The 27,837-nt window shown below is 48.0% G+C and overlaps 3 protein-coding genes across 3 annotated transcripts; 2 read left to right on the top strand and 1 right to left on the bottom strand.

The window, feature by feature from the left end:
- On the top strand, positions 239-2,911 carry LOC8059623 (pentatricopeptide repeat-containing protein At3g63370, chloroplastic). Its single transcript, XM_002453883.2, has one exon. The coding sequence runs from the start codon at positions 292-294 to the stop codon at positions 2,686-2,688; it is 2,397 nt and encodes a 798-aa protein (XP_002453928.1). The 5' UTR covers positions 239-291; the 3' UTR covers positions 2,689-2,911.
- LOC8058637 (probable glycosyltransferase 2) lies at positions 5,074-7,180 on the top strand. The gene has a single exon (XM_002453882.2). The coding sequence runs from the start codon at positions 5,389-5,391 to the stop codon at positions 6,829-6,831; it is 1,443 nt and encodes a 480-aa protein (XP_002453927.1). The 5' UTR covers positions 5,074-5,388; the 3' UTR covers positions 6,832-7,180.
- LOC8058636 (SNAP25 homologous protein SNAP33) lies at positions 14,621-16,660 on the bottom strand. The gene is made up of 5 exons (XM_002452151.2): positions 16,581-16,660; positions 15,587-16,084; positions 15,317-15,438; positions 15,105-15,202; positions 14,621-14,947 (listed from the first exon to the last, which is right to left on the bottom strand). The coding sequence occupies exons 2-5, from the start codon at positions 16,050-16,052 to the stop codon at positions 14,848-14,850; spliced, it is 786 nt and encodes a 261-aa protein (XP_002452196.1). The 5' UTR covers positions 16,053-16,084; positions 16,581-16,660; the 3' UTR covers positions 14,621-14,847.

Raw genomic sequence — 27,837 nt, 5'->3', positions numbered from 1 at the left:
TATATCTATTTTGAAAAAAGTAGAACTAAACGAGGCCGAAACATGCCCGTCACTCGCTGAGGCTACTTCGAGGGCGAAGCGTCGCCGTACAAATGCATCGAAGGCCGGAAGGAAATATCTGCCTCAATACGTGGGCCTTGGTCGATATGGGCTGGAAGCCTAGAAATAGATGACCCACATCATAAGGCCCAGGAATGGAGAGCCCATCTAAACCTTATCAGTTATCCCCGTCGTCCTCCTGTCCACTCCATTCAAATCCTCGTCTCCGATCGCAGCTCATCGCAGCCTCCAATGGCGCCTCCTCCTCCTCCTCCTCCTCACTTGCTGCCGCGCTCTTCCAGCTTCACGAGCAGCGTCATCACCCCCGCGTCCCCACACAGGGGCAGCCACAGACCCAATACGTCCGTCCCAAACGCCTCCACCACTACCGCCACCGCGGCGCAGCTCTCGCTGCTCCGCGCCCACGTCCGCGCCGGCCGGATGCGGCCCGCGCGGGAGGTGTTCGACGCAATGCCGGATCGAGGGAGGTCCCTCGTCGCATGGACCACGCTCATGTCCGGGTACGCCACCCACGGTCCAGCCTCCGAGGCGCTCGAGCTGCTCCTCTGCATGCTCGGTCTTCTCGTCAGACCCGACGCCTTCGTCTTCTCTGTCGCGCTGCGAGCCTGCGCCGCCGTCGGGAGCCTTGGACTCGGCAGGCAGCTCCACGGCGCCGTCGCCAAGCTCGGGTACGTGGGCGCCGACCTCTTTGTGGCCAACGGCCTCGTCACCATGTACTCGAGCTGCCAGTCACTCCGTTGCGCTGAGAAGGTCTTCGGCAGTATCACCTCTCCGGACCTGGTTTCCTGGACATCTATGCTCAGTGCATACACCGAGAACGGATGTGACGCCGAAGCGCTGATGCTGTTCATGGAAATGGCCCGTGATGGCATCGCGTGCGATGCTTTTACACTGTCGGTGGCACTCAGGGCAGCTTCGAGTTTGGGCCATGTGGGATTGGGCCATCAGCTACACTGCTGCATGATCAAGATGGGGTTGGTCGGCAAGGAGTTCCTGGATAATTGTCTGATCGGATTCTATGGACGGTCCGGTGAACTGCAGCTGATGCGAAACGTGTTCGATGAGATGAATGGCAAAGATTTGGTTTCTTGGAACACCATAATCCAGTGTTATGCTGAAAACTTGTGCCACGAAGAAGCCTCAGCTCATTTTCGTGCTATGATGTTTGAATTTGCAGAATGCGACGAGTTTACCCTGGGCAGCATTCTTCATGTTGTTACCGCAACTGGTGCTTTTGGTCATGGTATGGAAATACATGGCTACCTCATCAGAGCCGGTTTGGACTCTGACAAGCACGTTATGAGTGCTCTCATCGATATGTATGTCAATTGGGCTACTCTTCATAAGAGGTACCGTGTGTTTCCTTTGAGAATGTTAAAATATTATCTGACAGTCCAGGGCAAGCTGGATCAATTCATCGTGGCAAGCAGTCTGAAGTCATGTGCTTCTGGTCTAGATCTGGTAGCAGGGAGGATGTTGCACGCTTGCATTTTAAAGTCTAATATGAATCCAGATTCTTTTGTTACTAGTTCGTTGGTCGACATGTATGCTAAATGCGGTGCTCTGGAGGAATCAAATATGCTGTTTTCAAGAACCAAGAATCCAGGTACAGCTGTGTGGTCTGCTGCTATCTCAGGAAACTGTCTGAATGGCCAGTACGGAAGAGCAGTGCACTTGTTTAGGAGGATGCAGTCAGAGCATGTGCAACCTAACGAATTCACCTACACCGCTATACTTACGGCATGTATGGCTCTTGGAGATACTGATAGTGGTATGGAGATCCACAGCAACTCGATTCGAAGTGGGTATGGAACCAACACCTCTGTCCTGAAAAGTTTGATTACCTTTTACCTAAGACAAGGTAGGTACCACCAGGCTCTGAAACTGTGCTTAGCACTCTCAAACCATGATATTTCTTGGGACACATTGGTTGAATCATTTTCTCAGGTTGACCATCATGTTGGAATAGTTAATCTCTTTCATGTTATCCAACGTTGCGGTGCGAACCTTGACTACCATACTGCACGTCTCATCTTGAGTTCGTGTGGGAAGCTGGGACTTCTTGAGGAAGGGTTGCAAGCACATGCCTACATGACCAAGCGTGGCCTTGCTTCCACAGCCTGTACCAACAGCTATCTCATCGACATGTACTCAAGTTGTGGTAGCCTTAGACATGCGTTCGATGCCTTCAACTATATGCCTGACAAGGATGCATCTTCCTGGACCTCAATAGTGGCAGCAAACGTCGAGAATGGCTGCCCAGAGACTGCCATTCGCCTGTTTTCACAGATGCAGAAGGAGAAGTGCCGTCCGACACCAGAGGCATTTTTATCTGTGCTGAAGGCCTGTGCGAGAACTGGCCTAGTAAATGAAGCATTCAGGTTTTTTGCGTCCATGACGGAGGTTTACAAGATACAGCCCTCGGAGGAGCATTATTCCCACATGATTGAAGTCTTGAGTCGTGCGGGGATGTTCAAGGAGGCAGAGCATTTCATCGACAGTGTTGTTCCTTCTGAATCTGGCGCGTCGGCCTGGAGTTTGCTTTGTGCTGCTGCGAAACAGAACGGAAATGATAAGACGGTAAAGCTTGCAGGAGACAGACTAGCAAGGCTTCCTGGTGGATGCTGAGTGTTGAACGATGCTTCACTTTGTATGATGAACCTGCCCATCATTTACATGTAAAAAGAACTCCAGCACTACTAGAACTCAAGGAGTATACTCTTGGCACCGAGCCACTGACACGTGAAGTGAATACTGTAATTGGAGGCCGGTCTTGTACTCTTGCAAATCCAATACAGTTTCATACAAGATTTATCGCCTTACACTGGAGTAAAACTCTTAGAGCATGCAATCCACTTGTTCCATAGTCTAAAACAACTTTGGTGTGCTGATTGACGTTTATAAGAAGTGAGTCCAATTCAACCAGTGCGGGCACTTGTTCTCTTTAATAAAATTGTCTAATTTTTTCCTAGATTTGATCTTTTTTTATTGACGTTTACGAGAGTACGTGAACTCACATCTAGGTTTTTTTTAGCAAAACTCACAATGCTACTGGTTGTGTTTATTTATCTATGTGTAGCTAAATCATTGCTCCATTTATCCTAAAAAGACAGAAATCAAGCTTCTCGAGAAGTGAAACAATTCTAAATTTGACAAGGTTTCGAGCAACTCTAATTGTTTTTCTTAAACTTGCTCTATAAATCCTCATTTAAAGAGTTACTTGAATAAAAACCGCTCTATTCTTAAACTCGCTCTATAAATCCTCCTTTGAATAGTCATTTAAAGAAAAATCACTCTCTACATATTTTCATCCTCAAATAGTGTCTCTATATCTTATGCATACTTTGGGCAAAGAGCCCATTTGCCATCTTTAGCTAGTGATAAACCACTAATAAAAGGACTGGAAAAAAATGGCTCACAACAACTCATGAAGTTGTCATGAGCTATGCCAAACAAGCCCGTAGACTCATTCGATTGTTGATATTCCTACTCTGTTAGGAAAAGGAAGAAGAAAAGAAAGACCAAGTGAGAGAGAAGAGGCCAGATCCATCCATCCTTAAAATTAGTTACTATTAAGGTCACTTTCATAGATATTTTATAGGAGTTTTATAAGCAAATAGGATACTCCCTCCATCCCAAATTATAAGTCATTTCAAGAAACTTGCAGAGCCAAACAATCTCAAGTTTGACCAAACATATGTGATAAGAGAATAACATTTATGATGTCAAATAAATATCATTAGATTCTTTATTAACTATATTTTCATAGTATACCTATTTGATGTTATAAATCCTTTTAATTCTTTCTATAATTTTAGTCAAACTTGAAATGCTTTGACTCTCCAAGATTCTAGGAATGTCTTATAATTTGAAATGGATGGAGTATTAATTTAGCAAATATGCTTACTTGGCACAATGTTATTGAAAGAGAGATAATCAAAATTTCATAGGAACAAAATAAATTTATAGGATAGAATCAATCCACATAACACATGAGTTTTAGAAAACTGCCAGGGGTGCAAAATGGTATAAAAACTTTTCGACCATATCTGAGGCCGAATTCGTTTAGAAGAATTTAAATTCATTTATATCTGAGTTTGGATATTTAACATTCGATACATATCCTATATAGATACTCAAATTGTATATTTATAATATCGATATATATTTATATTCTATCCGACGTAGATGATACTCAAATTCGAATCTAAATAGAGATCTGAAAACAAATACAATAACAGCAATATCCATCTATATTCAATCAGTTTGCAACCTGGTAGAAAGCAAATACAGGAAATTTTAACTGAACGTGACCTATCAAACATAAAATTTTAACCGAGAGAATATTGATCTTTTCTTTTTTCTATAATTGTTGTCACGGCTTAATCTCGCCCACGTGGACAATAGTGCCACGAGTAATTAATGTCAAAATAAACTATTCGTTCGCGCCGTGGAGCCTCCGAGGAGGGCGACGAGAGGAGGTCGCCGGGCATAGGAAAACACGCCGTCTCACATTTACTCCTATCTCGGTCCCGATGCCAAGAACTCATCGACAGTGGAGATTTTTTATTTTTTTTTGGATAAAAGACAGTGGAGAGTTGAAATCACCATGACCGATTGACCATGAGTTAGAATTCCAAGTACTAGTGTATTATTTTATTCGAAGTAGTGTATTAGTAGTATTTTTTATATTGGAAGTAAAGAAAAGGTTAGACGCTTGGCCTGGCCGAGAACGAGACGGCCGTCCGGCTTGCCGGCCCGGAAGACGTGCACGCACGGTCCAGGCCTCCAACAAACCGCAGGCAGAGACAAAAGGAGTGGCAAACGCCACGCCCGCACGCCAAACGGCACCGCCGCCGCACGTCCGCACCACTTCTCCACCGCACCAGTACAACTCCGGCCGGCGGGCGGAAGCCGTGAAACCAAACCCGGGTCAACGGCCGACAGCTCACTGTCTCAGAAGAGAGACGATACAAAAAGAAGAGGGGCTCACCGTGACCGCTCTCACAAACACACCTTCGGCGCGTTTCCCCCTCCTCCTCCTCCTCCTCCTCCCCCTGTCCCCGACCCGACCCGACCCCACCCACACACCCTCTCATCCTCCGATCCCATCTCACAATTCCCATTCCCCACTCGCCGTCGCCGCGGGTCGCGCACTCCAGCTCCAGCGCGCCGCGCGGTGCTGCTCTCCCCGCCCATGTGACGCTCGCGAGTCGCGCTCCCCCCCCCCCCCCCCCAGTCAGCAGTCCCAGACCCCAATCCGCGGCGCCGGGCGGGGAACCCGGAGCGGGCAATAAAGACCCGAGGATTCCGTTCTCCGTGGCGGGGATGGGGCAGGAGGGGATGGGGTACAGCAGCAAGGGCGGAGGAGGAGGAGGAGGAGGGGGAGCGGGAGGGCTGCCGATGACGGCGCCGCGGCCGCGGGGCGCGTCGCCGCTCCACCACCACAGCCGGTCGCGCAAGATCCACCGCACTTTCAACAACCTCAAGATTACCGTGCTCTGCGGCCTCGTCACCATCCTCGTCCTGCGGGGCACCATCGGCCTCAACCTCTCCCTCCCCTCGCAGCCCTCCGACGCCGACGCGCTCGCCGACGCCAAGGCCGTCGAGGACATCGACCGCATCCTCCGCGAGATCCGCTCCGACTCCGGCCCCGACCCCGACGACGAGGGCGACTTCAGCGCCGCCTCCGGGTTCAACGCCTCCGCGCTCAGCGCCACCGAGGCCGACGCGGCGTACGCGGCCGCGGTCGGCAGATACGCGCTGGGCCCCAAGATCTCCGACTGGGACGCGCAGCGGCGACGCTGGCTAGCACGGAACCCGGGCTTCCCGGCCACCGTTGCCGGGGGCAAGCCTAGGATTATGCTCGTCACCGGCTCGCAGCCGGGGCCCTGCGACAACCCGCTCGGTGACCATTACCTGCTCAAGACTACCAAGAACAAGATCGATTACTGCCGCATCCATGGCATCCAGATCGTCCACAACCTCGCGCACCTTGACAACGAGCTCGCGGGATACTGGGCCAAATTGCCGCTGCTGCGACGCCTCATGCTCTCCCACCCGGAGGTCGAGTGGATCTGGTGGATGGACAGCGACGCGCTCTTCACCGACATGGCGTTCGAGCTGCCACTGTCGCGCTACGATGGTCACAACCTCATCATCCACGGCTACCAGGACCTCCTCTTTGAGAAGCACTCTTGGATTGCTCTCAACACCGGCAGTTTCCTCTTCAGGAATTGCCAGTGGTCGCTTGACCTACTGGACGCGTGGGCGCCCATGGGCCCCAAGGGCTTCATCCGCGACCAGGCCGGCAAGGTACTCACGGCGAACCTCAAGGGCCGGCCAGCATTCGAGGCCGACGACCAGTCGGCACTGATTTACCTCTTGCTCTCGCAAAAGGACAAGTGGATGGACAAGGTGTTCATAGAGAATTCCTACTACTTGCATGGCTTCTGGGCTGGGCTGGTGGACAAGTATGAGGAGATGATGGAGAATCACCACCCAGGCCTTGGTGACGAGCGGTGGCCTTTTGTGACTCACTTTGTTGGGTGCAAGCCATGTGGGAGCTATGGGGACTACCCAGTGGAGCGCTGCCTCAGGAGCATGGAGCGAGCGTTTAATTTTGCCGACAACCAGGTGCTTCGGCTATATGGTTTCTCACACAAGGGGCTGGAAAGCCCCAAGATCAAGAGAACCAGGGATCAGACAACCAGACCGATTAATGATGTGGAGAACTTAGATATGAAGGCCAAAATATCCACAGTTTCCTGAAAGTTCAGATGAGAGTTGGTGGTTTGGCAGTTGGATACTTGCTTTGACTATCAACAAGGTCAGAGCATTTTGTGATATGGGGGATATGGTTGTTCTAGTTTCCACTCTCTTGCTCTCTCTTTCCTTTTTGTTCACCAATCTTTATTGTTATGTGACAGCTAGAGATTGCAAGCTTTGTTTATTATGGAGTTAAACACGATAGGATCTCAAATCAGATGGAAATAGTCTCGCTTTTGTACTCTGCCATTTCATTTTTGTGCTAGGTTCTTGTGGAACATGCATCACTGATATGTGGAGTTTGTGCATGATATTAGACTAGTTGTTCTCTATTTAGTTGTTACCTTTCTTATCTTCCATGGTTGAATTATGAAGCCTATTGCTAACTAAATGTACCTAAGCATACATTAAGATTTTTCTGTCTACTTTCTGCCATATGATTCAAACTGCACTGATTATTGCAATGTGTCAAGTACTCCACAATGTATCCTGGTTTAGTGTTGCATCTTCATTTGGTGGTATTTTTAGCACTGTCATCTTTGATGCCTGATACTGGTAATTTTAGTACAAAATTATCCAGCCATTTCCCATTTGAACTGGAATTAGCACTCTGATAGTTATTCTGAAGTAGCAAAGCTCTATGAAAGGAAGGAAGCACGTCAAACCCTTGTATGACATTTTGAATAGCCATAAATCATAAGATAAAAGAAACTGGTACTTAGTACCACTGGTTTTGTTAAGTCAACACATCATCTTGTTTGTCTTTTTTTTTCTCGAACACGCACGAATGTGCGTATCTTTGTATTAGAAGGTAGAACAGTTTATGGTACAAGGGGTGCTGTCTTTTTTTTTTCTCGAACACGCACGAGTGTGCGTATCTTTGTATTAGAAGGTAGAACGGTTTGTCTCCAGCATCAATTCCTAAACCCTGAAGTGCAACTTAAAGGAGGAAATAACCATAGCATGTTACAGCCTCTTGTTACTATGTTTTGTGCGATTTGTGCTTTTCATAGATTGATGACACGCAGCTGTGTTATTGGAGAAACATTTATTTTCTTCTTTTATTCAGACATTCAACCTAATATTTGGAAGCATGCTATGGTTTCTACCAAGGGTCTAACGTATGATGTTGTCATGGTTTCATGTAAATGTTAATTTATACAATTCTTCATGTGTGACCCATTGAATATTTCATTCCTGAAGATGTTAAAGAGGTTGCTAATTGTAAGAGTGTTTCTACAGTTCTGCATTTTTTTATTCTGAAGAATAATTTATGTTGAACGTTTTCTTATGTTGTTTGATTTTGTTCTTTGTGCAGCTAGACATTTACTTCACAGTTATGATTTAGGTAGTAAAAGTGATGAAAATGGGGTTTCTCTAATCTCTATTAGTATATTCACACACAAGATTAATGTTGGAGATACGTAGTTTCCAAGTTGCTACTTATTTCTATCTGTTATAAGGTTTGGAGAAATTGTCTGTTGCTACTTATTTCTTTGTGTTAAGATTAGGAGAAACTGTATGCTAATAATTTTTTGATGACATGCTTGATCATGAACATGAGTTTGGATGCCCTTGTTACAGAGGCTATGTTGAGATCTTGAAGCAGCCATAATCACACTTGTATCTTACTAGTTTTCTACAGTCATATTACTTGCTGGGTTTGCTGATGCTTCAAAGACTTGCTGCTGTTAATTCCTTACCTACGACATGCTATTAAAAGCTTGCTGAAGAATTGTGTACTTGTTTTTCAATGGAGATTGCTCAATGAGTAGTTATGAACTCAGTAAGGATTTGAATCCCTGTTTGCTCATTCAAAATGTTGCTTTGGTTGTTTAGTTGGTTATTACTTCTGGCTGATTTAACCTTTGATATAGTTTATTTCTTTAAATTTTGAAATATGACGCTGTTGCTTGCTTTGGTCCTACTTTATTCAGTTTATTGGCTAGAAAATATCAGGAGCACTGGCAATTCACTGAAATAGAAGATAATTTCACAATTAGGGGGGGTGCTAGATAGTGTGCCAGGGATCTTATGCCTTGAAAGTTGAAAGTCTGATTGCGAACATTCAGGAATTAGGATCTGAGTGTAATTGTTTACCAACTTGAAAGTATTCCCATGAATCTATTGTTGCATCTTATGCACTCTAAGCAAGCACCAAGCAGGCATACATACACACGTATACTCCTATTCAAATTATGATATTTTGACTTTCGATATTGTATATTTAAGTGTAACATATCTAGAAAAGCTAAAATATATTATAATTTAAAATGGAGGAGGTACTAATTAATAGTCAAAGTTTAGAATGTTCCACTTACATTTTAAAATGGTGGGAATCTATAAACAAACAGGAAGCATTTGAAGATACGAAAGTAGCTTATACTCGGATTAGAAAATTCAACTTTTCCAAGCATATAAATGAATTGGCTAGGGTTTTGAAAACTGAGAGCGCCGTAGTTTGCTGCTGCTGCTGATCCGCCTCTGAAGCTGCTTCCTCATCGCAACTGGATCAAGTTTGATCACAATTCACAACTGCAGGCCACCCGTTTCTTTGGATTGATCAGATAAATTAATCAACCAGGGGGGCTGACCTGATCATGGATGCAACGTGGACTGAATGACGACGCACATTTCTGATGACAACGGAAAATTAATGGATTATTCAAATGAACTGGATCAAGATCTGGCCATCCGCTGCAACTACTGCTGTATGAATGTTTTTTTATTATACTTGAGGGGTTGTCCTCCTGCAGGTATATATCCTCTTTGTCATCGAATTTTGGGAGACATGGATATCAAGGAGCATTGACAGTAAGATCTGTGAAGACCTGACCATGTGCGGCTCTGCTTCTGTAACGCTGTCCTACCAAACCCGTGTAGGATCTGGGAAGACGACCGAACCATGTGCGGGATTCATGATTTTGACGATCATATATTATATAAGATTAAAAAAAAGAGAGTTTAATCTTGGTTAGTTTGTACTCCCTTTTACCTCATTTTCTGTACATCGAGTCTCAAAAAGACTTTAAAAGTTTTTTGTTACTATTCTTAGAATATATTTGATCCTACAAGCTAGTTAGGTAACGGTTGATCAAGGTTCAAGTGATCGACTGGCATTGATGCTTATATTTTTTGGGTTTATTCTTAGTTTTGACGATGTTTTTTTGGTAGGCAACGTACTTATCGATAGCGAGATATAGTAACTTCATTATTTTTTATTCGGACGTGTTTATAGCGGTATAATTGCAAGTTTGCTTGTATTCATATAGGTGAGTGTGTGTAAATGTGGTGAAGGTCTACATTTAAACTGTGCTTTATATGGAAGAAAAAATATTGACCTATTTGACTCAACTTGATATTGTGTATAGTCTTTTTTTTTTTTGTGAAAAGCTTATAGAAAGCAATTTCGATTACTCAATTCAATCATATTGGGTTCTGCTTATTCATAAAATCCTATTACTTGACATAACTTTTCTTAGTATGTAAAGTGTTGAGGAATAAGTTTTTTTTTCGAATTAGGGAGATTCCCCATTTCCATTACGAAAAACGGAAATACACCAGAGTTTTAGGTTCCAGAGTAGTAAAACATAGTAGAAAGACAGATGACTACATCCAACAAAAGAACAAAGGCCTGAAAAGAGAGCATCGGCCTCCACACTCCATCAACATTCCGGTTCTTGTTCTGCATCATCTTCATTGGCAGGTTCCGGTAAGGTTGGGTCGCAGCACCACTTGATGTTTCTCGGACAGTAACTATATAGCAATCTTGAGCATGCAGTCGCCGCCTCCTTGTCAACTTCTTTCTGAAGACCTGCCCAAAATTTCATAAACGCACAACCATGACATATGATTTCTATTGGGTTCTAGAATTTTTTTGCATCAAAACAAACTTTGTTTTTCATTTTCTAAATTGTCCAACAGATAGCTGCAATTCCAACCGCGTGAAATTGTCTTCTATTGGGAAGCAATCGCTCACACCATTTCCAACTCTGATAAAAAAGACAGGCATATTATTGGCGCCAATGCAAGTAGCTATAGTAGTCCAAATGATCTTAGCAACTGGATAGGTGAAAAGAAGATTAACAGTTTCATGCTGTTTACAGAAATAGCATAGGGGGTCTCCGACCATTTTCTGTTTATCATATTGTCTTGAGTTAAAATAGCATTATTAGCAACTAACCACAAGAAAATTTTGATTTTAGGGGGAATTTTTCCTTTCTAGATATATTTAAAAATAGGCCCCCATCAGAGCTGGTAAGAGCATTGTAAACTGATTTAACAGATAATGTACCACTATTCTCAAATTTTCAGGAAACAATATCCTGAGAAGTGTCTAGTATGATTGTCGAAGTTCTTCAACAATTTTGTTCCATTCAAGATTAAGATCATCAGTCAACCATCTACAGAAAGTAACCGGCATAGCATTGCTAATAACTGATGGACAAGAATGTTTTGCTGATCACAAAGTTTGGAAAGAACAGGGAAGAGGAAACACAAAAGATCATTGTATCTCTTTTCAGATATTTAAATCAAACTATATCTTGCCAGAGCCCAGATTCCATCTCTAATTTCCACCACTATTTGCAGAGAAGGCTTAAATTCATTTTCCTTACATCTTTAATCCCTAACCCTCCCTTCTTGCTCTTACAAATTTTAATCCATCTAGCAAGGTGAAACTTCCTTTTAGCATGGCCTCCTTGACAAAAGAAGGTTCTCCTAATCTTATCCACCTCGTTTATGACTGTCTTGGAGAGGATGTACATAGACATGTGATATATAGGAGCGCTATTCAAACTGGAAGTGATGAGGGCAGAGCGGCCAACAATAGACAACGAGGACCCTTTCTAGATGTCAAGCCTTTTCGCATTTTTATCCAAGAGGGGCAACCAATCCGCCACATGTAGCCTGCTAGGACTCACAGGAACCCCTAAATATTTGATTAGGAATCTGGCAATTAAAGATTTCAGCATAGGAGGAAACCACATTATTAAAATCATTAATCCCCACAATCTTACTCTTGTTAAAGTTGATTTTGAGGCCTACCATCATCTCATATAAGTATAGGAGAAGTTTCAAATTTCTTGCACCAACTAAATCATGCTTCAGACACAGATGATTGTGTCATCTCAGCATATTGCAATATGGCAACACCATTAGGAACAATATGTTCAATTAGACCAATGAACAATTTATTGGCTTGGGCCTGGATCGGAGGATCATTCTGTTTAACTAGCCACAAAATTAAACAAAATAGGGAATAAAGGGTCACCCTGTCTCACCCTTTTATGACTCTTAATGTAAGGACCAGTGATTTCATTCAACTTAACACTTACAGTCCCACTAGTTACCACTTGTTTAATCCAGTTGCACCAAGTCTCACAAAAACCTCTAGCCTTAAGAATGTTGAGGAATAAGTTGTGCTGAACAACACCATCATTGTCTATCATGCAACCTACTTTTCTATATAATGTACTTCTCAAGGAGTACTAACAAATTTATAAGGATATGTTCCGTTAATCTTCAATCCTAGAGGATTGAGGGGAGGGGAGGGGGCTAGGAGGGTTTGATTTGTAGGGGATAAAATTCCCCACAATCTAATATATCCATTTGAAACATGGCATTGGTTGTTGTTAGCTAATAGTTGTCGACATGTTTTGCTCCATAAGAGGTTTCTGAAGAAAGTTAAAATTTGAAAAAGATGATTCTTTATTTACGTTGTTTTATTTATTTGAAAGAAAATTGCGGCTCGTCCTATGTTGAAGCAGAAGTCAATGTCACAACGGGAGGTGGTGCACTGGTGCCTAATACTACACATGCTCGGGGGTAGGAAACCTGCCACATGCTCTGAAGTCCTGAATAAGAAAACTGTATAAAAACCGACAACAGAAATTCAAGAAAAGAGAAACTAGAGCTAACTAGGTTCTTTACCCGGATTAAATGTTATTTTTTAAAAAACAAGTTTCTAGTGGCTTTGAATTTGTCTCTAAAGTAGCTTTTGCTATGTTTTCTAAATATATATTTATTATAACAAAATTCAAATTTGTTATTTGGACTCATGTGGATCATTTCGTGGCTAAATGTAGTGGTGGTTCAATCTTGGTATGCTCGTGACGATTTTTTTTTCGAGATCGCGACTTCACGCGTTTTTCATTAAGAAGAAGAGCCGAAGAAACGGCAAAGTAACCGATACAAAGGATTCGCAAGTAATCCATGGATTACCAACGAAGTCCCCAACACAAACGAAAAGCAAGAACAAAGAGGGAGGGGGCCCTCCACCTGACAACCCCAGCTAACTGAACCTAATAAAAAAGGAACTCAACACTTTGGAAGCCAGCAGTGAAGTAAAGTCGTAGAAGACGATAGCGGCAAAGCAACCGCTAGAAACTCCAGGCGGCAAAGCATCCGCCCAATCACGAAAACCATCAACGCGGCAAAGCATCCGCGGATGGGGCCGACACACTCGCAGCAGTAAAGCATCTGCATGGGAGGGGGTCTAAACTCTGGCAGCAACATCTGCCCTATCACACCGGCGGCAAAGCAACCGCGCAAACAACACGACCATCAACGAGGCAAAGCAACCACGGATGGGGCCAACACACTGCTAGCAGCAAAGCATCTGCAAGAGGGGGCTAAACGACGACTACGACTACAATAACACCAGCTAGACAGACCGAAGTGAAGGAAAGCGAGACGCGCAGAAGGCACAGCGCTGGGACCACAGCAACAGACCAGCGACAGGTTGTAGGAGATTCTTCAGCAGCGCCTTCAGGAAGTAAGTGACGTCCAAGACGCCATCGCCGCTAGCCTTAGAGGCATCTAAGGCGGGGCTTTCGCCCAGAATCCGACGAAGGTGACCAAGGTTCAGAAACGACGCTTCCAAGGAAGAAAGTGACGCCCGAGGCGCCACCGTCGTTCACCTGGCCGAGCCAAGCTGAGCTTTCGCCCCGAACTCTTGCAATCACCGCTTCACCGTGGGGCCTACAACACCAGAGCACCGCCCTCGAACGCAACAGAAGCCTAGAGGAGCACCACGGCCGCCCCGGCTTGGCCGCCGAAATCGGAGAGGGGGGATGACTGCCGCCTCGCCGCAGGGAAGGAAGCCTTTCCTTTGACGCCCATGGGCAGCCGCCCCGGCCCCGGCCACCGGCGAGGAGGAGGGGGTGTCCGCCATGAAGCCCCCGGAACCGGCCCGCCCCCACGCCGGCCACCGCCACGAAGAGAGGGGGGGGAGGGGGCAGGCAGCGAGGGATCCCGGAGACCCAAATCTGGTCGGCCACCATCGTACCCGTCCGCCGGAGAACCTGCCACCCGCGGTGAGAGGAAGAGGGGCGAGGGGGCCGGGCCGACGCCAGATCCGAGTCCCGAGAGCCCGGATCCGGCCAGCCACCAACCACCTTGGCCGCCATGGGCCGGTCGAGCGTCGCACGTCGAGGAAGGTGGGAGGCCGGCCGACTGCCGCATGTCGAGGAGGGGGGGGGGGGGCGGCGGATCTAACCCGCAGAGGCCTCGATCCGGCCGGCCGCCGCTGTCAGCTGCCGTGGACGCCGGGTCAGAGTGGAGGGAGGAGGAAGAGCGGGGGTAGAGGACGACAAGGGGGTGCGGAGGTGCGGACGGGGCTCCTTTTTGGGAGCCACGGCGGCTGGCCGCCGCCGCCACCGCGGAAAGGTAGCCAGGCAGCGACGGCGGCCGGAGGGAGCCAGGGAGAGGTGCTTGCTAGGCGGCGGCGCGGAGGCCCCCCGAGTCGCCCGTTGGGGGCGCTCGGGAGGACAGAAGCAGCAAGATATGCTCGTGACGATACTAGCAGCTTCCCTTTGACATTATACATACATACATACAACTTTGGTCAACAAGGAAAAAGAACATTTTCTGACGCTCTCTATGTAATGGGAGAGCAATATATACACGTTACAAGCAATTAAAACCCATGCTGCCGGCCGCGAGGGCGATTCGTGATGCAAACCCCAAGAAAATTCAGGCTCCCCGGCCGCCCTCTCCCACGTTTGACTTTGAGGCGGCCTACTTGGCGACCAGCTTGCGCGCACGTTGGTTGGCTCCCTTCACCCTTGAGTTGAGCTCGTCCACGTCGCCTTGCAGATTATCCAGCGCTTCGTTTTGCCTGAAATGATGGGCAGATCAACAAATTACTTGGACAGTACTTGCTAGCCGTAGCATATTGCCATCCAAGATCCAAAGATTGCTGATCGAGAACATTGAGCTAATCGATCGATCTCGTTCAGAAACTCTATCAAGGAGGAGAGGCGACAAAAGCTCACCTGTCAAGCTCACTGCCCATGTCGACGGCCATGCCCTTGAGCTGGCCCAGCACGCCGCTGAGGTCATCGAGGGCGTCGTCCTGCTTCTTCTTCTCGATCTGCAGGATCCACAGATTAACATGGCTCAGTAGCTAGCTGCCGGGTCGCCATCGATTTCGCCGCCTTCGGTAAAATCAGTGAGAGCGCAGAGCATGCAGCCACGATCGACGAACCTGAACTTTGTCCATGGCATCGGTGGCCTCGGCGTAGTGTCGAGGGTCGCGCTTCCCTCGCGGGCTCAGCCCGAGCTTGTCCCTCTGCTCCATGCGGCTGGCCTTCTTCTTGAACGAGTCATCTGTTCCATTTCATTTTTTTCCCATCAGTGTATGTGTGTATATGACAGGAAACATCATCGGTTCGCTTGGGCCGTACTTTTTCTACCGGCCAGCAGTATTTTTCTTTTATAATAAATTAACAAATAGTACTTAGCTAGGGTACCTTACCTCGTGACACGTGCGCGGGTCCCTTGATCTGCTTGGTTTTCTTGGGCTTCCATGGCTTGGAGAAGAAGCCGCCAAGGCTGCCGAGAAGCGACTCGCTCTTGCTGAGGTCCTGGTCGATCTCGACGGCCTTCTCGTGCGTGCGGCTGATCTGCTCCCCTTGCTTGTGCAGGGTGACGAGCGTGTCGGACGCGTCCTTCTTGATGTCCTCGGCGATGCGCAGGCAGCCCTCGAGCGCGTCGGTGGTCTCCTCGGCCTTGTACGCGGCGTAGTGCTGCAGCTCCTCCACCGACTGGTTCTCCAGCCCGCCGGCGTCGCGGAACCCGTCCTTGTACCGCTTCTTGGCGTCGGCGGGGGCCTGGTACGCCCCGGACTTCTTCGCCGCCGGCTTATTATTGGACTCCGAGTCCGAGTCGGAGTCGAAGGGGTTCGGCTTCGACGAAGCCGCGGGCTTGCCGCCGAGTGGCATTTTTATTTTGGTCGTCCGCCCGCCCGCGCTCCCTATTATTACTTGGTCAATACAACAACACAAACTGACTTATAAGTTCATCCAATTAATGGTTCTAATGTAAACATTCCTTCATCCGATGAACACCTCTACATAGCCCATCAATGCCCATGTAATTCATACATCAAATGTTGTTATTATGCACCAAGACGAAATCAATATAGGATTGAGAAAGCAATAAGTCAAAGGAATATAAAATTGAAGATAAAATTGGACATGAATCTGCATTTCATCTTATTGTATTCCTCCGTACTAAATTATAAGTCATTTTAGCAATTCTAAATTCATAGCTTTTACTATATATCTAAACATCATATATCTAGGTGGGTAGCAAAGGCTATGAATTTAGAAATACAAAAATGTCTTATAATTTAAAACGGAGGAGATAAGATGAAACTAATACACTAAGAACCATCGGAAAACAATGAAAAGGAATTAACTCAAGAAAGATACATCGACATTATCAATCGACAAGGCTAATGATCTAACCAGATAGAATTGGTGCGGCCTCCTTCTCCTCCTCTCCGGACAGCCAAAGAGGAGGCAACAAAGGTGCCTTTATTTGGAAGCAAACTTTGTTTGTTTGCCGTGCCTTCCATCTATATATAGGTGCTATTTATCATTCACTCTCAAAAAAATTCTACTAAAATTGCTGTTATTTTTGGAAACTTATACGATCCATTCGGTGGCTGTGACACGAAGGTCGGTATAATCATCCTGCAATTTCTCACATGCTGTCACATCATGCAAAGATGCATGGAAACCACACTAATATTCCACAGGAGCTACCGATTCTGGCAGACTGCTTACTACCCCTCTAAAAATAGATATATGAAGGAAGGATATCCCACTTTATCTTTGTTCCGTCTCTAAATAAAGCACACCGGAGTACATGACATGCTTCTACCATATTTAAACAAATTAATATTGTAACTCAGTTTTTACTGGAATAATTTTAGTGGAAGGTGCATTTTTATTTGAAAACTCAAACTTTATCAATCCAATTAGTCAAGATATATACATTTTATCGTATACAAGCTATATGATTAGACTAACTCAAAATAAGTTTAAGATGATGTTGATGTGCTGCTAGTGACAATGTATATTGTCCGAGAAATCGAATATCAAAATTCTACTTTTGAAGACTTTTTCCTTGTATCAAGTATGCCTTACATTGATAGACAAAGTGGACACCTTGCTTCGCATATGGACGTGTTGATTTGCTTAGTTCATGTGACTTATAGGTAGTGATAGGTTACCTCACTAATTCCTAGCTTGGTCAGCTAAATACAACCTATCCGAATTGGACCGTGTTTGGTTTACATGGCCTGACAATTGGTTATGCTACTAGGAGCATATGTACTCCCTCCAGGTTTTTAAAAGAAGTCATTTTGAATAAGGTTTTGGTCAAACATTGGAAATATAAATCATAAATAACTTTTAAGTTATTTAGTTTAGAAATATGAAAACTATATGAATAGATTTGTCTCGGTTTGGCACCACTATCCTCATGTTGGGCAAGAACTGCTCCCCCTTTGCTTCACCTCAACCGTGTAATCGTCCTCCAGTACCTACCAGTGTCAAGGAAGGTGAGCACGCTATCGGAGACTGGGATGGAGGGTCCCCAAGTAGGACGGTGGTTATTTCATTTCTTCCTTAACACTACCTTGAAGAACAATGGGGTGAGTATGTGTGGGGCTATAAACCCCTATACCCTTACGGCTAGACTTAGGCCAGGAGGCTTAGCCCATTACGAGACGAGTTCGAGGCTTGATCCAACTACTCGGAGTTTCATACAAGGAAACAAGACGTGGAGATCAAGCCAGATTCTAGTCGGTTAGAATATGAATTGATATCATGTTATCTATGGCAATTGTAGCCGACTAGGATTAGTTTTCGGATTTGTAACCCTGCCCTCTGGACTATATAAGGAGAGGCAAGGGACCCCCCTAGGACATCTTATCTCAACTCAACACAATCCAATACAATCAGACGCAGGACGTAGGTATTACGCCCACACGGCGGCCGAACCTGGATAAAAACCTTGTCTTTGTCTTGCGTCACCATCAAGTTCGTAGCTTGCGCACCTGTCTACCGATAAACTACTACCGTGGGTATACCCCAAGGTAGACTGCCGACTAGCTTTTGTCGACAGTGGCACGCCAGGTAGGGGGTGTGCGTACAGCTTCCCAGACGAACAAGATGGTTATCATCCCAGCTTCCGCGGCCGTGGCTGAAGGTATCACGTTCACTGTCGGGCAGATCACTTGGACAACTTGCGACGATGGCCTTACGACCACGACTCTAGAAGGAACTCAGACCCAATCTGGGACAGCAGAGGCGTCGACCCCGATCACGCTGACTCCGAGGGCCCGACCTCCGCTCCCTCGCTACATGGCAAAGCGAGTCGACAACTCAAATCTTCTTCAAGACCTCGATCGCGCCGACCACAAACTTCTCGAAGCCTCCAACCTGGTGGATTCGATCTTGCGCAAACCCGAGCAGGCGGCGACATCAAATTTTTTCAACTCCCGATGACCAACTCATGTCTCCACGCACGAATGACTAGAGACGTCCCTGACGATAACATCGACCACCGCGGGACGGACTGTCAAGTTCAAGACAACTTCACCAGACTAGAACTTCCCTCATGGTCTGAGCAATGCGGCCGATCAGTTTTAGCGGCATACCGATTCTCTGTTCGGGAAGATAGGATTGTCGCCAGGACAAACCTGTAGGCCAGCTCGTCACTTTGTCAACATGGTATCCATCCGAATTCTACCAGACGACAAGGCCACCAGCACAAAGTCTAGCACAGGATCTGTCCCTACCGAGGTTTTATACTCCGAGGATGAAGACTACGACCTGGATCTACCATCTTATCCCCTGGGTTTTTCTCGCTTTCCAGTCTTTCCACCCCGACGAGGAGATCTGGTTTTCAACGTCAGCAATGTCGAACCAGTTGTCGACGACGAAACCGACGAACAAAGACAACAGCGCGAACAGCGCAACGCCGATCGTGCTCAGCGGCGAGCAGATGAGGAGCGGCAATTAACCCCAAACAACCTTGACGATGCTTTTGACATGGTTGGAAATCAGCAACTGTTCAAGATACCAAGTGCCAATGTGGCCGTCGCCATGACAAATCATGATCGACTTCCGGATACTCCAGAATATCAGGAAGTTCGTACCAACATACGGGCGCATCTAATTGTGGCCATGGGACAGACCGCTACTCTGCTAAAAAAGGTCCAAGCCGTCTCCTACATGGAGGACACCTCCAACCAAACTCATCGCAGTCGTACCTCACCACGAACAGGTGGGCACCGTTGTAGCCGTTCGCCTATCAATAATCGAAGGAAGGACACCCATCGTGACAATCGTGGTCAGGACGCTGGCAATTACCACGAACAAAGACGTGGACATGGTCAGGAGGTGAACCAAGACCAAGATCTACGACACAACATCCCTCCTAAGAATGTCCGCGAACGCATCAACAGGCGCATTACAAAAAGGGCAGTACACGAAAACGTGCGACGCATCGAGTACGATGCAGCACATGCCCCCCCGGCCTAAAACAGTTCTCCTGACACCTTCGCCAAGTCGTATGGCCCCGCAACTTCAAGCTTGAGAAGCTTAAAAAGTACAATGGCAAGGAGAATCCCGAAAACTGGATCACTCTTTACGAGATCATAGTCCGATCAGCAGCAGGGGATGAGCACGTCATGGCAAATTACTTCCCAGTCGTCCTCGACCAAGCTAGCCACCAATGGCTCCTCGCTCTACTTGAGGACTCTTTTGATTCTTGGGAGGAATTGCGCCAGGCGTTTATTGATAATTTCATCGCTACCTGCGAGCAGCCTAGAAACAAATATGATATCGAGCGAATAAGGGACAGGAAGAATGAGCCCTTGCACGATTACATCTGACGCTTCTCGGATATGCGCCTCAAGATTTCAAAGATTTCTCACGACGAGGCCATATCGGCCTTCATCAAGGGTTTACACTTCCACGAAGCACTAAGAAGCAAGCTATTGCGCAAAAGGCCGGCCACGGTCGCCGAGCTCCTCGCCACAGCCAAAAACTACGCCGATGCCGACGACGCAGAAAAGCTCATCCGAGAAGATGTAAGAGGAGCTGAGCAGCCTCCCCGACGAGACAACAGCCATGGGCGTTTTGACAACCGGAATCCCCACCGCGGCGACAACCGAGAAGGGTGGGACAGGCGTCGTGAAAATAGTGACGATTTCAGAGGCAAGCGACCTCGCGACAACGATCACGAGGTGAACACAGTTAAGCATCCCAATGGACGATGAGACTATCAGGAAGACTACAACACGACGCTGAAAGGACCGTGCCAACTCCATCCCAAGTCCAACCACACGATGGAAGAATGTAGTGTTCTTAAAAGCATCTACACACAGTGGGCCGCTTAGGGAGATGCCGCCAAGAAAAACGGGAAACAGGACAGACACAGTCAGAAAGACAAAGACGATGACCAGGATAGGGACCCACGGCACCAATATGTCAGTCCCACCGACGTGGTACACTCCATCTTTGGAGGCAAAGTCTCCATCGAGTCAAAACGAGAAAGAAAACTCTTGAAGCGGGCTTGCCTTAATGTGGACTGCGCCGATGGTTTGATCGCTGATCCTAAATTCCCTCCCTGGTCGCACCGAGAGATTTCCTTCAACAGGCAGGACCAGTGGGCCGCCATCCTAGAACCAGGGCGTTTCCCGTTGATTCTGGACCCGTGCATCAACAACATCAGGTTCGAGCATCTGCTCATTGACGGGGGTAGCTCCATCGATATCCTTTTCCGCAACAGCTTGCCTGCTCTCAAGCTAACTCCGGCGTAGCTGAAACCGTATGACGCTCAGTTCTGGGGCGTGTTGTTGGGTCAAAGTTCAGTACCCCTTGGCCAGATAACGCTGCCCGTCCAGTTCGGAACGCCAGACCACTTCCACACAGAGTTCGTCAACTTTGTGGTCGCCAACTTCGACGGGACCTACCACGCAATTCTAGGCCGTCCCTCGCTTACCAAGTTCATGGCAGTTCCGCACTACTCATACCTGGTTCTCAAGATGCCGACCGAGAAGGGCGTCTTAACCATCAGAGGCAATGTCTACACTACATACACTTGCGAAGAGGAAAGCTTCAAGATCACCGAAGCAATTGACCTCTCGATTCGCATGGCAGAAACTGTAGCACAAGCCACGCAAATTCCACCCGACCAGCTCCAACTACCCGAGCAGGAGACTCCAAGAAAAAGCTCCAAGTCCAAAGAGCACAAGGAAGTACAACTGGTCGACGGTAGCCTAGAGAAGACGGCTCTCATCAGAGCCAATCTGGACGCCAAATAGAAAGACGCGCTCGTCAGGTTTCTAAGGGACAACATAAGCGTTTTCGCATGGAAACCTGCAGACATGCCCAGTGTCCCACGAAGCCTGATCGAGCACTCCTTAAACGTCTCGAAGACCGCAAGACCTATCAAGCAGAAGCTACGACGGTTCGCTCGTGACAAAAAGGAGGCTATTAGGACAGAGATTACACGACTTTTAGCAGCCGTGTTCATTACAAAGTGTATCACCCCGATTGGCTCGCCAATCCAGTCCTTTTTAGAAAAAAGAATAATAAATGGAGAATGTGTGTTGATTACACTGATCTCAATAAACACTATCCTAAAGATCCTTTTGGTCTCCCCCGTATAGACGAGGTGGTCGATTCAACGGCCGGATGTGAACTACTCTCTTTTCTTGACTGTTACTCTGGTTACCACCAGATCTCGCTAAAGGAAGACGACCAAATCAAAACTTCCTCCATCACTCCTTTCGGTGCGTATTGCTATACCACCACGTCCTTCGGACTCAAAAACACCAGAGCCACCTATCAACGCGCTGTTCAGCAATGCCTCCACGACGAGATATGTGATGACCTCGTCGAGGCTTACGTCGACGACGTTGTCGTCAAAACCAGGGACGCGAGCACCTTGATCGACAACTTAGACCGCACTTTTAAAGCGCTAAATAAATACAAGTGGAAGCTTAACCCCAAAAAATGCATCGTCGGGGTTTCCTCTGGTATATTGCTCGGTAACGTCGTCAGTCACGACGGCATACGGCCAAACCCCTCAAAAGTCAAGGCGATGCTCGATATGCGACCACCCAGGAACGTAAAAGACATTCAAAAGCTCACGGGGTGCATGGCTGCTCTCAGCCGGTTTATCTCCAGGCTGGAGAAAAAGGGCTTCCCTTCTTTACAATTCTAAAAGCATCGGAAAAATTCTCCTGGACAGAAGAGGCCAACGCGGCGTTCATCCAGCTCAAAACTTTCCTCACCTCACCACCCGTCCTCACCGCACCTCAACCTAACGAGGGTCTGCTCCTCTATATAGCAGCAACTGATCGGGTCATTTCCACGGTGCTCGTGGTCGAGCGGGATGAACCAGGCCACGTCTACAAAGTCCAAAGACCAGTATACTTTATAAGGGAAGTCCTAAATGAGTCTAAGCCTAGGTATCCCCAGATACAAAAATTAATCAACGCCATCTTAATTACTTCAAGGAAGCTGAAGCACTATACTTCGATGGCCATCGCGTCTTAGTTACCACGAGTTTCCCGTTGGGGGACATCCTGCGCAACAAGGACGCCAACAGTAGGATTGTAAAATGGGCCATGGAGTTATGTCCATTTTCATTAGATTTCCAGAGTCGGACAACCGTCAAGTCTCAAGCCCTGGTCGACTTCATCGCAGAATGGACGGATCTCAACGCACCACCCCCCAGATGTCTTCGATCACTGGTCAATGTTCTTCGACGGGTCTTTAAACATCAATGTCGCTGGTGCCGGCATCCTTTTCATTTCACCAAACAAGGACAAACTACGCTACGTCCTTAGGATCCTCTTCCCGGCATCCAACAATGTCGCCTAGTACGAAGCATGCCTGCACGGCATCCGATTGGCCGTCGAACTAGGAGTCAAGCGCCTTTATGTCTATGGCGACTCAGTCCGGGTCATTAACCAGTTAAATAAGGAGTGGGACACGACCCATGAGAAAATGGACCTGTACTGCAAAGAAATCCGAAGATGGGAATCAAATTTTTACGGCATAGAATACATCCACGTGGTCCGGGACAAGAATCAAGCAGCAAGTGCGCTATCAAAGATAGGATCATCCCGGGCCCAGATTCTGCAAGGTGTCTTTGTTCAAGACATTCACACTCCAAGCGTTGGAACAGACCTGGTCGACAAGCCACACAACGAGACACTGCTCGTAGGAAACACCGCTCCGACAACCAATGGCAACGACTGGCGCGCTGCTTTCGTTAAGTATCTCTCGGACGGTTTGGGATTTCAAGACAAAACAGAGAACGAGCGCCTTATCCGACGCTCCAAAAATTATATACTGGTCGATGGTAGACTTATGCGTAAGAACGCAAACTCAGAAGTCTTGTTGAAGTGCATAACTCAAGACGATGGCATCAAGCTACTGGATGACATACATGTTGGATCCTGTGGCAACCACGCCGCCTCTAGGACACTGGTCGGAAAGGCCTTCTGAGCAGGTTTTTACTGGCCAACCGCAGTCGCCGACATCGGGAAACTGGACCGACATTGCGAAGGATGCCAGTTCTTCGCCAAATGGACCCACGTACCCGCTCATGAGATCCAGACGATTCCGTCGTCGTGGCCATTTGCCTGTTGGAGTCTTGACATGATCGGACCATTCAAACTGGCTCCTGGCAATTTCAAATTCGTGATCGTGCTAATCGACAAGTTCTCAAAGTGGATCGAGTACATGCCACTGGTCAAAGCGACTTCCGAGAAGGCTGTGGAATTCCTCAATCAAATTATACATAGATTCAGGGTTCCCAACAGCATAATCACCGACCTGAGCACTCAGTTCACCGGCACTACATTCTGGGACTTCTGTGATGACAGAGGCATAGTCATAAAGTACGTGTCAGTAGCCCATCCACGAGCCAACGGTCAAGTCGAGCGAGCTAATGGAATGATTATTGATGCTCTAAAGAAAAGGTTGTACACGGAAAATGACAGAGCACCAGGGCGGTGGATGAAAGAGTTACCGGCAGTGGTCTGGGGTCTCCGAACACAGCCTAGTCGGAACACAGGTGTATCCCCCTATTTTATGGTTTATGGGGCCGAGGCAGTGCTCCCCTCAGACGTAGCCTGTGGATCTCTAAGAGTCGAACATTTCGACCAGTCTTCAGCAGACCTCGCCAGAGAACTCGAAATCAACTGCACAGAAGAGAGACGTCTGACTTCTTGCCTTCGAACAACAAAGTATCACGATGCCATTAGACGATACCACAATAAGAACGTCAAAGACCGCTCCTTCATGGTCGGTGATCTGGTACTCAAATGGAAAACAAGCCAGGAGGGAATGCACAAGTTATCTACACCCTGGGAGGGACCTTTTGTGGTCGCCGAAGTTACACGCCCTACATCTTATAGATTGGCATACCCAGATGGAACAAACCTGCCCAACTCCTGGCACATAGACAAACTACGACGCTTCTATCCTAAGTTTCAGTACATTTTACTTGTAAATCTTTTTTGATGAATAATAATAAAGTTTGTCTTTTTTGCTATATACTTTTACATATGCAGAATACTCGACAAGTGCCACAATAACTTTCCTTGACAAGCTACTCAAGGGCAATCAGCATGATTCAATGATACATCACTCAAGCAAATTTATTTACAGTGCTCAAAACCATGGTTCTCAAAATTCAGACTTTATTACAAACTTTATATACAAAGTTTACAATAAACACCCCTCTGGGCGGCTTCTAGTCTACTCCTACAGACTACTCTATGAACCTACTACTCGGGCTGATCGCCCGCACGGCTCTCTCGTCCCGCCGAAGGGGTCAGGGCCACCGGCGCCTGGCTGGTCGAGACCGCAGGCGTCGACCGCCTATCTCCCGTAATCGACGCCCCCGACAACTCCCTGGCTGACCTGTCTGATCCCGGCTGATCGGGGGGGTTGACGTCCCGCAGAGGTTTATATCACCGATCACCATCGACGATAGGTCGAGCAGGCCGACGCGAAGGTCATCTGCCTCCTTCGGACCAACCTCCTTTGGGTATTCCCTCTCTAGCCGGGACAGATCGACCAGGGGGTAGTGAGCGCATACCATGCTGAGGACGTGCGCTCCGGCAAACTCCCCGGCATCCTTGACGAACTGCTGAAGCCAACCCCACGCTTGCTGCGCCTTCTCGACCGGGGTCAGTTTCGGTGCGCGGGGCTGGTCCTCGGGGAGCTCGGGGCTGATCAGGTCAAGTACTGGGGCAACTCCTCTCCAGAGCTTGATGCAGTTCGTCTTCCAGGAGTCCCGTTCCTTGACCAACTCATCGAGGTGCTTCTTAGTGTTGGCTTTAAGCACTATGAAAAAGTTTTCAAGAAAAACCATGCAAACAGTCAGCAACATGCTACGGCAATATAAGAAAAAGAGAGAGAACTGTGTGGTCGAAAAGGATAAAACAACTCTTACCAGCCAGCTCTTGACTCCTGGTCTTCAGCTCCTCGCCAACCTTGCGCTCGGCTTCCAGCGCACTGGCACGCTCCTGGTCGAGCTGGTCCCTCTCTTTTCGGAGACACTCGATCTCCTCCTCCAGACCTGAAGCAATAATTGTTGGTCATCAAAACCGACCACGCAGTTAACTGCAACTGCTAAGATCACTCGACTTACCCCTTTTCTCACGGTCTTTATCGGCTAGTCGCCGAGTCAGGTCCAGTAGACGCTCCTCCTGAGCCACCTTCTCGGCCGCCTCCCTTTCGGCCTCCAGCCGAAGGCGGTCCACCTCTGCAGTCAAGGCCTTGTTCTTGGCGACCACACCCTCGATTTGGTCGAAGCACCTTTTTCGGTACTTCGCTGTTTTCATTGCATCCTGCGGACATCAAACATACCATACAGTGAACAAACCATGGTACATATATACATTACTCCAGCAGAACATAAGACCACTCACCCTGACTTCATTTACGTGCCGCTTGGCAGCGCGCTCCACCCTCTTCGCCTCCTCGGTCTCAGCGATCTCCTCGTGGCCGGCCCAGTGATCCCCGCGCTGGCGCCATACATAAACGTGCTGGCGACCGTCGTGGGGACGCCCCTAGATTTCCTTCACTTCATCATCAGAAGTCGCCTGGGCCTCCTCGCCCTCTGCACTACCCCCAACCACGGTAACGGGTATCATTGGACCCTTACCCCGGCTAGGGGAGCCCTCCAGCGTGGAAGCCTCCGCCGGGGCTGGAGTTGGGTTCCTCTCTTCTTCAGCAGGAGGGGGCGACGGGACCTTGTCTTCCTCCTCCACCACGCTGCTCGGGGGAGGTGTCCCTGCGGTCTTATTGCCCCTTGTCGGGGTGCTTGCCCCGGCCTTGTCTTGGGTCGGGCTCTCCTCGGCAACCTCTACCGTAGCCGCAACTGCGGGCTGCTCGCGGATGGTCTGCTCGGCGGCATTATCATCGCCAACTGTTGGCTCGGTTGTCCTTAAGCCGGCAATGTTGCCTGGATCAACATCCGAGGCCGCACTAACAAAGAAGAGTTAATGCAAATTACCATACCAACATCAAACCTCGTAAAAAAAATAAAAGAGAGCGCAGCGACACTTTTTTGAACTTACGGGTCGGAGCTCCGATGCGCCGCGGTGAAGAACCTTCTCCTGGTCCGCCCAGCCGCCACTGCTGCTTCTGTTCCTCCAGGACGAATCGGCTCGACGTGCGTGGCAGGCGGGTCCCTAGTTACCCGACCAGCGTCGCTCGACGCGATGTCAGGACGGCTGCGTAGTCTCCGGACCAAGGACGGGGCCGTCTCGTCCTCTTCGTTGTTGTCGTCGACAATCCTCACAAACCGACGACGCTTGGGGGCATGGCTGGTCGTGCCTTGGCCCATCGAAGGGTCTACAACCATCCCCGCTGGAATTGCTTCCGTAGAGGATGGCTCCACAGCCATTGGCCTCTTCCCGGCCACTCTTTCATCCGTGGTCGGTGTTGGACGGCTCTGGTCCTCGTCGCTGCTGGTGTATTGGAAACACCGAGCAGCATTGTCTGCCGCGCGGGTCTACCCCAGCAGGATGGTCCATACCGGGTGCCAGCGACACATACACCATGCACCGGTCAATATCTCCTATCTGCGATACAAAGGCGACAAGTCATCAGCCAAAGGCTACAGTATTCAATAGCATTACAAATAAACCAAGGTATTCATTTACCTTAGGAGCTGGTCGCCCTAGCTTGAAGGCATGCATCCGATCATCACTTCGAACGAAGCTATTGTCAGCTAGGTTGAATAACTCGTTCATCCTCCGCTGGACCTCTGATTTTTCCAAGTTGTCTCGGTGTATCCTGGTCGGGTCTTGGCTTCCTGCGTACTCGTACACCGAGTGCACTCTCCTCTGGCAAGGTATCACTCGTCGAGCGAGGAAGTTCCCGACCACCCTTGGTCTATCCAGGCGGGACCAGTTGATTAGACCCATCAACTTCGACACCTGACCAGTGTACTCGGGCCGATCTGTCCAGCTGACCCTCTTCTCGAGAATGTAGCCAACATCGCAGAAAGTGGCGCTGCCTGGCTCCTCCCTAATATAGAACCACCTCTTGTACCACTCGGTGAGGGAGGTGTTCCATGGGCAACTGAGGTAACGGTTTTTCATCCCGTCGCGAAGATTGAGGTATACTCCACCTGCAATCTTGGAGCCTCCAACCACCCCCTTCTTCCTCAAAC

Source organism: Sorghum bicolor, chromosome 4 (genome assembly GCF_000003195.3).
Source record: "Sorghum bicolor cultivar BTx623 chromosome 4, Sorghum_bicolor_NCBIv3, whole genome shotgun sequence".
NCBI lineage: Eukaryota > Viridiplantae > Streptophyta > Magnoliopsida > Poales > Poaceae > Sorghum > Sorghum bicolor.
The sequence above is the reverse complement of the archived record's forward strand: the minus strand, read 5'-3'. Positions and strand labels throughout refer to the sequence as shown.